The 12,199-nt window shown below is 45.4% G+C and overlaps 1 protein-coding gene across 1 annotated transcript in view; it reads right to left on the reverse strand.

Annotated features, from left to right (window-relative positions):
- The window catches only part of LOC148521208 (aldehyde oxidase 1-like), a 135,282-nt gene that overhangs the window by 17,629 nt on the left and 105,454 nt on the right, over window positions 1–12,199 (reverse strand). Inside the window, exons 23-29 of the mRNA XM_088475570.1 lie at window positions 11,128–11,215; window positions 8,617–8,703; window positions 5,873–6,064; window positions 4,107–4,334; window positions 2,359–2,454; window positions 619–747; window positions 249–323 (exon numbers count right to left, since the gene is read on the reverse strand). Of these exons, the coding sequence (XP_088331696.1) occupies window positions 249–323; window positions 619–747; window positions 2,359–2,454; window positions 4,107–4,334; window positions 5,873–6,064; window positions 8,617–8,703; window positions 11,128–11,215 (895 nt within the window). The remainder of the gene's footprint in view (window positions 1–248; window positions 324–618; window positions 748–2,358; window positions 2,455–4,106; window positions 4,335–5,872; window positions 6,065–8,616; window positions 8,704–11,127; window positions 11,216–12,199) is intronic.

Genomic DNA, 12,199 nt, shown 5'->3' on the forward strand with positions numbered 1-12,199 from the left:
GCCTGCACTACACACTACAGTATATGCCTGCACTACACACTACAGTATATGCCTGCATGCAGCTTTTCAATTCCGTCCTGAGCTGGATCACCCCCTGAGACACAACCAGCCAGTCATGGAATTCTGGGGCAAATTTGAAAAGCACGGATCAGGATCCAAACATCCTGCGTCTGTTATCCAAGCAATAAATATCTCTAACTAGACTGCATTCTAAATATTACTGACTAATATATCAGACGTTCACCTACCCAGCTCTCCCACGTGCCTTTAGGATTTTTGCTGATAATCGGTTTCAGCCGTCTCACGAGTTTCTCGCAAGCGTTCTGCACAAAAAGAAAGTAAAAATAAATCTAAATCAGGCAGTTTTCATAGTAGCGGATGACTCTACAGATAAATTCACTATACATCCCTTTTCAAAGCGGTTTCGGACGCTGTATTTAAAGGGGACATGATATTAAATATAAAACCAGGCGTCTTTTGTATTTACTATTACAGCCCCTCGGCGGCTATACAGCTGTTACACAGAGGCTTAATGCTGGAATTTGTAGGGGAACAGATGCAGGTTGTCTTGGTCAGCCTTAGAAAGTCACTGCTTATAATACAGAAATAAAAATATACCTTAACTGCCATCCCATTTGCATCTGTCCCAACGCTAGCAGCTGTGGCCGTGGTATTGGGGACCGTGGCAGTGCTAGTTTCACAGATGTGGATGTTTGATACCGGTATACCCAACTCTCGGCTGGCAATCTGCAATTGAAAGACATAGGAAATGTAAAATGTGGCGCTACATTGGAGGCAGTGGGATGGTGGGCGCGTGGTAGCGCGATCGAGTCATTGTTGCCACGCCCCTATTATACAATACAGAGATTACCGGCATTGTACCGCGGTGGGCGTGGCTATGATGAGGAGATTCAGTGCGAAACACGTCATCTGCTATCCGCACCGCCCACTTCACACGGTAAGTTGGCGGCTGACGGAGGGTTGTGGCCAGCTCTGCAAGATATGCCCACTCTTACGGGCGCCCAGGAGTGCCACCCAATTTTCAGGAGCGTCCCTGCCATTGCGGGAGAGTAGGGCATTATGCATTATCCCCACATGTGCTTGCTGAACATCTATTTCTAAAACCCTGGACATTAATTTGGATTTAGCCGACTTTACTGTTATAACTGGATTTTGGAACATGGCATTAGAGGTTTCCGAACCATTCAGCCGCAAGAGCATTATGGGGTATATTTATTCAGTTAAAAATTGCTGGAAACCTCCAGAAAACACCCATTTTTGAGGGATCCCCACAAAATATAAGGGGAGGATTAGGCTATGGGAGGGGAAGTTAGGGTTAGGCACTAGGGGAGGGATAGGCTATGGGAGGGGAGGTTAGTGTTAGGCACTAGGGGAGGGTTAGGCTATGGGAGGGGAGGTTAGTGTTAGGTACTAGATGAGGGTTAGGCATTCGGGGAGGTTAGGCTATGGGAGGGGAGGTTAGTGTTAGGTACTAGATGAGGGTTAGGCATTCGGGGAGGTTAGGCTATGGGAGGGGAGGTTAGTGTTAGGCATTAGATCAGGGTTAGGCATTAGGGGAGGTTAGGCTATGGGAGGGGAGGTTAGTGTTAGGCATTAGATCAGGGTTAGGCATTAGGGGAGGTTAGGTTATGAGAGGGAAGGTTAGTGTTAGGCACTAGGGGAGGGTTAGGCTACGGGCTAGGAGGTTAGTGTTAGGCACTAGGGGAGGGTTAGGCTATGGGAGGGGAGGTTAGTGTTAGGCACTAGGGGAGGGTTAGGCACTAGGGGAAGGATAGGCTATGGGAGGGGAGGTTAGTGTTAGGCACTAGGGGAGGGTTAGGCTATGTGAGGGGAGGTTAGTGTTAGGCATTAGTGGAGGGATAGGCTATGGGAGGGGAAGTTAGTGTTATGCACTAGGGGAGGGTTAGGCTGTGGGAGGGGAGGGTTAGGCTATGTGAGGGGAGGTTAGTGTTAGGCATTAGTGGAGGGATAGGCTATGGGAGGGGAGGTTAGTGTTAGGCACTAGGGGAGGGATAGGCTATGGGAGGGGAAGTTAGTGTTAGGCTTTAGGGGAGGGTTACATTTTAGGATTAGTTATAATTACGGACATTAGCTGATCGACGGACACGGAGTCGATATTCTAATCATGTCAATATTTCACCAGTAACAGTCATGTTGACATTCTCATGTCAACATAATGGATGTCGATAAAATATATCATACCGATAGTCCAACTCTAATCATGCGCTCAGATACAACAAAACATGTCACCGACTTCAATTGAGGAGTACTGAACGGTTTCAGTAATTGATCTCTAAAGGAGAATCGGGAACACAGCCAGATATAAAATGACCTCACCTGTACAATTTTGGTATGAATGCCTTGTCCCATCTCAGTACCTCCATGTGACACTAACACGGAACCATCACAGTAAATGTGAACCAAGGCCGCAGCCTACACACAACAACATAAACGAAGAACAATATAACATACAGCAAGTGTTATACAATGTAAATTACACCTAGTGACATCACATTTACCCAACAGTGACATAATCAGCAGGAATGTATTTAAAACATTTAAACAGACAGATTAGCAGGCTGAGGATTTTGCATTAAATGCCTATTTTTTATCCCTTAATGTTTCCATCAATTATGAAATATTGGAAGAGTGTCTATATGTACTAACATCTAATATGCAGAAACTCTTTCCAGATGTTATAAATTATGGAAAATTTAAAGGAAAGATGGTATTTAAGGCAAAATTCTCAGTTTGCAAATTAGATACAACCCATGTAGACATGAATTCATAATTTAAAAGATTATACAGAATAGTAGCTGTTTATTTGGCGTTAGGGTCCAGTGGCAAATGCAGGATTTCTAGAGGGGGGGTTTCCAAATGCCTGATTTTAGAGTGAGTGTGGCCAGTCCATGAAGAGGGTAGAATTAGCATTTAACCAGCTATAATATGCGTCATACAAAGTATATCGTGTGTCATAATTCCAGCATATAGAGGACCAGCGATCACAGTAAGCCATTAAATGTGGCAATAGGGCCATCCTGTCTGAGCTGAATGCTTTTATTTTAGATGTGAGCATCATTCCAGAGCATGGGAACAATCGGGAGTCTGGGAGCAGCAGAAGAACCTAGCGCTGCCCTGGACATATATGTACATATTGGGCTCTATAGCAGCACATCCCTAACAGTGAATGTTTTCCAGATCTCCTAGTTTTTGCACAGGTTATTTATTACTGACTGATACATGTTAAAAGTTCCACAGGTGGTGCTAATTATTTCATTTGTGATACTGAGAAGAACATGCAGCACTAGTAACATTCTATTATATTACTATTTCTATTGTGGTCATGGTGTGGGCTGGGGAGGGGGGGGTTTCCAGGCAGCCGGAACCCCCCCCCCCCTGCGTTTGCCTATGGGGTCAGACCTGGATTTACTAACAAGTAAGAAAGTATGGAGAGGTAGCATTCATTTTTGTTACAATAAAAGTTGTTACAATATTTGTTATTGCTAAACTGAAGTGCCAGGGTTGTTATTCTATTTCCATTTTGTCTCTTAATCTGTGAGTCACAGACGAAAAATGGGTTACCATGAGCATGGCAGAAACAGATATTCTCATGACACCCTAATTGTATATTAATTCCATATAGTAAACAATTGATCCAGAAGATGACTCCAGACTTGCACCAGACCAAGGATGACACCTAGGCAGCGAGCTTGTGGGGCGGGGTGGATTGTCGAGTTATCAACAGTGATCGAGAGATCAGGTTGGTAACTGTTATTGGCCGGTGGAAATATACTTAATTCTGTTGTAGAAATATTAAGTTTCAGGTGGCGAGATGACATCCAAGATGACATGGCAGAAAGACATTCAGTGACACGGACCAATACAGATGGTGATAAATCTGGGGAGGATAGTTCACAGCCCCTCACATTAACAGTTTTTTTTTACGTAAAATAGTCCTATCATATAGCAGATATTAATTAAAACAATACATTTATAATCTGTGATAGTAATGTAGACACAAGGTTGTCAGATTACATTCAGTAGCTGTGTACTTTGCATTAGTAACTGAACAGATGTATATTTACTTGATTTTGGAAGGCCACGCAAAAGGCAACAGGATACTTCAGTGGGATAATGGCTATTCCACGTTTTGTCCAGTGGTTGCGTTTGTTAAATTGTTTTACAGCTCCCACCCTGGCGTGGTACCCTGAGCTTTCCATGCACTCTCTCCAGCATCTACTCAGATTGGTGGTATCAAACTCCTGCTTGAAAGGCATCACACTGATGTTTCTGTACATGTTGATCTCTCGGACCTAAAAGCAAACAGTGACAAAAGGATAGGTTTATTATGTATTTATTAGCAGTTATTTATATAGCATGCACAAAATTACGCTATGCGCTAATGGGTACTGAAAAAAGTAAAAAAAAAAAAAAGAGAAGGTGCTCCCAATAAATTCTAGAGTCACAGCCCCTTTTTACACCAAAACTTAACCTGGCTGAGTTTAATGACTTGACTTGGGTGCCTTATAGCTATGGGTCTCTCTGAGAAGGTCAACCAAATAACAATTAAAGTCAGTAAGCCAGTTTTGGCATAAAATTGGAAGATATATTTTTCCTGGTTCAAATGGAAGGGTGTCCAAACCTTTGCCTTTAACTTGGCACATTATTTTGTTATTTTTACAGAGTGGTCGTGTCCGTGGCTTGAATCTTGGTTCTCTTATTGGTTAGGTATCTGCCCTATCAGTCTACCTTCAGAGAAAGGAGCCCTTATTACAGAGGACGTTCCTAAGGAGTCCTGAAAGTTCAACCACCAGATGTTCCACTGATAGATAATTAGGACCTCAAATTGGTTCTATGCACTCTGCAGCTTCCACCTCTTTGAGCCATTGGACTCTGTATTCCTCCAATTCCTTGGGGAGCTCTGTCTTGCATTTTTTGTTTTTTTCATGATGACAGGGCTGCCCATCTTATATTTCCATCCTTTCAGTCCATTGTGGTATCTAAAGTCCACCTGACACCATCATTCCATCTCTAGGACATAACCTTTCCACCGGAAGTGAAGAGTCGATAAAACTTCCATCATTATGCAAGACTGCTAATTCTTTATGATGCGCGGAAGAAGAGTTGGCCAGCTACTGTACAAAGACAAACTTTGCCACACAAGTATTTCACCAGCAGTACTGCAGTGACAGACTGGTGCATACAGGGGTTGCTGGGCATTGTAGTGTGCCTGGTGTGGGGCCAGCGGGGGGAGGAAGTTGTACTTGTCCCCATACTCCCCCTTTAATCCAGAGCACATTAGTTTCTTGCTTCGTCGTCCCTTTGGCCTTGCCTCTGCTAATTGTGATATGACATCACGTGTTCAGGGGCTGGGCCGACGAGGACGAATTCGCCCCCACTACAGCTCTGTGAAAATGGATATTTCACTTCTGTAATCTACTATTTTGCCCTTATTTTCAAAAGCAGGGGCACCAGGGAGCATACTCGCTACTTTGGAAGGAACACCAAACATGTATAAAATGATTGAATTTACCTATCAATCTTCGAATGCCATGACCATCTAGCCATCGCCCTATTGTGACAGAAATATATTGGGGCTGGTGCAATTCGTAACCACTTTGTTTATTTCTTAAACAGTTATTCAAGATAAAGATCTCATGTATCAAGCATTCATCACTCACCTGGTGAGGGGCTAAATTAACATTCATCACTTACCTGGTGAGGGGCTAAATTAACATTCATCACTGACCTGGTGAGGGGCTAAATTAACATTCATCACTCACCTGGTGAGGGGCTAAATTAACATTTATCACTCACCTGGTGAGGGGCTAAATTAACATTCATCACTTACCTGGTGAGGGGCTAAATTGCACTTTGCTGCAACTTCATCAATCCAGACTTCTGTAACCAGAGCACACTGAGGGAACCCAAACCCCCGAAAGGATATATTTGATGGGAGGTTCGTTTTGCAAACTCTTCCATGACATCTCAGATTGGGGAGGTGGTAGGAAGCGTCTGTTTGAAGCACTGACACCTCCATTATCTACAGTATGGCAAAAAGTATATTGTGTTATCAAAAACACTGACATTTATTGCCTCTAGTGTTGTGCCACAGTTCTATCTATATATGTCCACTGTGTGTAACTAGAAGCAAGCCCGGCCAATCAGCAGGTTGGGATTAATATTAACTTTTATTTGGAGAGAATTGACATGTTAAGCAGTGCTGAGCACTGAGTGGATCACGATACTAAGAAATGCCATACATCAAGAAACAGAAGACAATTGCGTCAGCTCCTGCAAATCGCATTTGGCCCTATATTTGCTCTCTATCTTTCTTTGGAGGTATATCTCGCCACTTGGAGAAGAGATTGTTTACAATGCAATACACTATTTGTTGCGCCCTTTGTGGTCCTGATATTTTTTAGATTTATTGGCACTGAACAGGTGCAATTGATCAGGGAGGCTGCCAAAATTTAATGTGTTTGTATATTTGTATATACAGATATATCCTCATGCACTAAGGGGCATATTCAATTACGTGCAAGAATAGCAAAAATTCTGCACTTGAGGGGTTTTTCCTGCAGATGTGGGATTTTTGCTATTCAGTTAGGTGCAAGGTTTTTTATTTTTTGAGCGGCGGGAGGTTTTTTTGTGCACCTCCAGAGCGCGACCAATTTTTCCTAACATCCAGATTTTTAGGAAAAATGGTCGGGAAATCCTCTAACTTACTTAGTCAGTAATTACTCACCTTCTTCATCCAGGCTGGTGGGAGACAGTCTTCTGCAGCAGCGTGTGTGGTAAGTGTGTGTGAGTGTGTAAGAGTGTTTGTGTGACTCCCCGCGTGCGTATGTGAAACCCCTCCCCCCCCAACATGGAGGCAACAGCAGTGAGAACTACATCTCCCAACAGTCCCCTGGCCTCCAAGCAGCCCCCTAACCAGTGCAAAGATGGAGGGGAGAGGTCGGGAGCCATGGTGACCACAGGACCAATAAGTAGTTCTTTTTTTTCTCGCACCGTGAGGTTTTCAGTGCTGAAAACCCTGCGTGCATTTTTTGGGGAATAACGCGCATACCAGTGGTAATCCAAGATTAGGTACGAGGTCCGCGTGATTCTTTTTGTGGAGAAAACCTCGCTCCCAATTGAATATGCCCCTTAGTCACAATACGCCATGCGGTGTGAGACGCCAGTCGCGAGTGAGCCGTCAGGTCCTATGCTACACAGTTTTCCGAGAACATCTTTTGTAGCACATGGTATACAGACATAGTTGCACACAGATATATAGGTGTCACATATCAAATGAATCAGTGCAGCCTCGGAAAGCTGTTTGTCCCTTTGTTTTGTGACTTATACCCATTTTACACCAAAGCTAAAACCTGGGTTATTCCAGGGTTACATCGGGCAGCTCCTTGGTGTAAAAGGGGACAGGGTTGGATTCCAACCCAGGTAACTTGCAGGGTTTAACACGGGAATGACTCGTGAAACCCTGCAGTGTAAACAGTGCATTCCGGGTCACGATGATCTGGAGCGCACCGCATGCCAGCCGGTTGGCCTGCTTCAGTGGCGCTTGGAGATGACATCATCTCCAAGCGTCCACTTCCATGCTGGAAGAACCGGTTCACTGCAGACCCGACTCCTGTGTGAACGGCACCGACTCGGGAATATCCTGGGTCGGCGCCGGCTAAATTCCATGTCTGATCCGGTTTGGAACCGAGGGCCCGATTCAGACCCACTCGCTAGGATGCGTTCACATGCAGCCAGCCGATGTTTGCAATCTGTGCAAGCGTACGCATCACAGTGCCCGTGCGCAAACCAATGCGAGCGACCGGAAAGTGTACGCTCGCTGCGCATAGACAGCCCGGCAGACAGGAGAAGCTGTTTGTGGGTGGTGACAAGGGCTGGCCGCTAGAAACAGGGGAGTGGAGGTGTGAACGCAGGCATCAGTGTCTTAAAGCCATTTCAGAGGCGTGCATAATTAACAGGCAGCGTCATAGTACACGTCACCTGGCTGAATTTTACACAGGGTATGGTCAACCACAAGTGCTGCGTATGCATCCGATGGTACTCGATGATACCGATGGTTGCATACACTTCCTGGAGATGACGAGCGCAAGTGGGCGTCTTAAGGCAGGCTGGTGGGCGTCTGCATACACACCGCGATCGCACGCCAAGACATAGTGGGTGTGCTAATGCCTTGCCGTGCGATCGCCTGCCATGCCGAATTTGCATACGCATCTAGCGAGCGGGTCTGAATCGAACCCCCAGTTCCAACCTCCGGGTCAGACCCAGAATTTAGGTATAAAAGCGATATAAGAAACATTTCCGGTCGAAAAAGACTCTCTTACATGGGACCTGGTGCACCGGGATGGGCTGTTTGCCGTGACTTCAGCAGTACTGTATGTATCACATTTTATGTATTAATTATATGTGATTGGATGTACCAAGCGCTTCTGTAGCCTAGCCTCTTTTTTGTTTCCATAATACTGTATATACATTAGGATTCTAATTAATATTTACATTGCATTGTATGTAGTTACAGGTGCAGTTTAAATCACCAGTAATTTAACAGAAACATTTCGAGAAGTTTCCACAACTTACAAAGACAGATTCCGTCCCAGAATAGCCACCATTACTGTATAAACTGACATCAGCCGCCACGATTCTGCCATCGTTCATAAAACCCACCTAAAATAAAACAAACAGAAACATTTCTATATTTATTCGAATTACAAAATTCAGTAATAATAGTATCGCATGTTTATTTAGCAATATACTGGAGTAGAAACATAATATGCTTATAATCCAAGTTGCATATAACATTTGTGTATAATACAGTGGTGCTGGAAAGTTTGTGAACCCTTCAGAATTTTCTATATTTCTGCTGCAATTTGCCCTAAAACTATCTCAGATTTTCACACAAGTCCTAAAAGTAGATAAAGAGAAACCGAATCAAACAAATGAGACACAAAAATTAGACGTGCTCATTTTTATTTTTTGAGGAAAATGATCCAGTATCACAAATCTGTGAGAGGCAAAAGTATGTGAACCTTTAGGCTTAGCAGATATTTTGAAGGTGAAATTAGAGTCAGGTATTTTCAATCTATGGGATGACAATCAGGTGTGAGATGACAACCTGTCTGACGCAGATTTAGGACCTAAGGGTGTGTTATCCGCATTTACGATTGAAAATCAGAAGTGTTGCGTCTAACGGTATTTTTCACTTTTCGGCTCAACCGAATCTGCCGCACGTGCAGGACCCGCATGTGCTTTCTTTTGGGGTTTTTACCAATTCTTACAGTGCTGTAGACATTTCCCAGATGTCTGTGTTTTATTGGTTACTTTTTTCGATTCTATAAGGTTAAGGGGTCTAGTTACTAAGCAGTGTTAGGAGACAGAGTGAAAAGTGATAAGGTGCCAGCCAATCAGCTCCCAACTGTCATCTCTCAGGCTGTGTTTGAAAAATGACAGTTGGGAGCTGATTGGCTGGCACCTTATCACTTTTCACTCTGTCTCCTAACACTGCTTAGTAAATAGACCCCTAAGATACCAAGCGCATCAATTACTGGATTGGGTATGCGATGCAAAGGTCGGGATCCCGACAGGGTAAGGATACAGACACCTATCGGTCGGTATCCTAACCATCCCCCACTCCCTACCCTAACCCCAGGGGCACGAGAGAGGGGGTGGGGAGAGCAGGTACTAATTACCCAGGCTTGCTGGAGGGGCCCGGCAGGGACCCCGGGTCCTGTGCCGCTCCCCCCATCCATCTTACATCACAGCAGCCCAGTACACGCTGCTGTGTGCTGGGCTGCACGGGTAAACACACTGATCGCGCCCCCCCACTGGCTATGCGGTGAGCTAAGGTGCTCACAGCACCCCCTTCCCCAGCGTGCAGCGCCGCTTTGGTTAACCCTAAACCCCCTCAGTGCCTAAACCTAACCTCCCCTTCCCCGCACTACAAACCTATCCCTCCACCGTTAGTGCCTAACCCTAACCCTCCCCCTAGTGTTTAACCCTAATCCCTAACGCTAACCCTCCTCCTAACCCCGCTACTTACCTTCTGGATGCAGATGGTCGGCAGCCGGCGGAGGGATTCTGACAGGTGTCAAGATTCCGGTGCCAGGATTCTGAGCGTCTGAATCCCCGTGGTCTGGATTATAACTGCATTCCCATTTACCAATGGTGTATCTATAACGGGTGCAGGGTGTGCGGTGCACACGGGTCCCGGGGGGCCCACACTGCACGCCTTGCATCCATATAATTACCTTTACATCTCCGGAGTCCCGCGGCGGCCGGTGCTGCAGAACAGGAAAAATCATCTGGAAAATGGTGCGGCCCCCATTTTCCCGGAGATTTACACATGCACTTTCCTAAGTCACCGGGAGTGTTGCACAGGCGCCATGTTCCTGGAGACCGGCCAGAGTCTACTGTGCTGCCAGAGAGGAAAATGCCCCCATGGAGCCTGCACAAGGGCTCCCTCCTCTTAAACCGCCCCTGCTAGTTACATTACGAAATATATACATATTTTGTTGCTACACAGGTTCCTGTCAGGTAATGTCTGCATTCGGTAGTTACTTTGTACTTTAAGTAGTTCATTTTTTATATGTTAATTAATACTGGATTGTCAAAACACTCCCGACACGCTTAACAATACAGTGCAAGCAGGGGCGTCGTTTCTAGAGAGGAGGGGGCCCATGTGCAATCTCCGACATGGGCCCCCTCCTCTCCGCCCGGCGCCGGCAGCGCACTGAGCTATGCGCGGCCGGCGCCGGAGTTATAGGCTCTGGGCACTAGAGTGTGCCCAGAGTCTATAGTGTATGCACTGGTCACCGGGAAAATGGCAGCTGCGGCCATTTTCCAGTCGTTTTACAGCGCTGGACCCCCGCGCTGATGTGGAACTTCAGAGAGGTAAGTAATATTATGGGTGCAGGGTGTGCGGTGCGGGGGCCCCCTGGACCCAGGGGCCCGTGTTCCCCGCACACCCTGCACCCATTATAGATACGCCCCTGAGTGCAAGATGCCATAACAGTGACGGTACACAAGATAAATATTACCATGATACAATTTACTCAATAAATGAAGGCAAAATATTGTTACATCAGAACTCACTTTGTACTTCCCCAGATACGGGTGCCTGCCAGCGGTGATCAAAATGTCTTCATCTCGTTCTAAAACACAGCGAACCGGGTGTTTGGTTCTAGATGACAACAAGACAACACCGGATTACAAACGGGTCATTCCGCGCCATATCAACACGGTTTCAATCTGACAGTTTCAGATTGTAATGAAATTTGGTATATTAATTGATGCATTGGGTGTGAAGATAAATTCTACAGGGCCCATTTATCAAAGTGCATTTGAGGTAAATTCCCCGAAAACACCTGTTTTCGGGGGTTTACCTCAAATACTAAGTATCCCCCGGATGTATGAAGGAGGGACCGCAGCAGGTATATCCAATACCTGCTGTGATCCCTCCATTGCCGCCGGCAGCCGCCTCCCCCATAGGTTTGTATGGGGGATGCGATGCTGCCAAATGGGAATGCGAAGCATTCCCGATATTTGACCCCAGCATCTAACGCCATCTGAAGATAGTGTTAGCTGCTGTGTCCCATAGGCACTTACCCGCATTTCAGCCGGCGGAGGGATGTCCCAGATCCCTCCGCTGGCAATGGGCGCCGCTCATGTGCAGTCCGCCGGACTGCGCATGCGCAGCAGCCCGGAATGCATTCTGGCCACATCGCAGGGACGGGCTCTATTCGGAGCCCGTCACCCTGCATGTGCAGGGTCATACATTCGGCCGCTATGATCGCATTTTGCAATGCGATCATGGGCGGTACTGCATGCCCTGATCGCATTGCAAAATGCGATCCTTAATAAATGGGCCCCCAAATCTTAGGCTGATAAGTACGCTGGGTTTGAGGTTATACGCCTTTAAAGCTGCCATTTGTTAACGAAAAATTTGTTAACAGTTTTTTTTTTTTTTAAATTGCTTTTGCAGCTCACCTAATTGAGCTAGAGAGTTAAGAATGAACTCATTTTAAACCTCTTTTTATGGGCTTTCGTATGATATATAATACAGCAGTATGTTTCAATAAAAATTAGAAATGTAAAACATTTTTTAATCAAAATTTAGATTTTTCAAAAAGCCATAATTTTTTAATTTTTTGAAGAAAAAAAAAAA

The sequence above is a fragment of the Taudactylus pleione genome, unplaced genomic scaffold, assembly GCF_031769625.1.
Source record: "Taudactylus pleione unplaced genomic scaffold, aTauple2 ptg000173l, whole genome shotgun sequence".
In the NCBI taxonomy this organism is placed as follows: domain Eukaryota; kingdom Metazoa; phylum Chordata; class Amphibia; order Anura; family Myobatrachidae; genus Taudactylus; species Taudactylus pleione.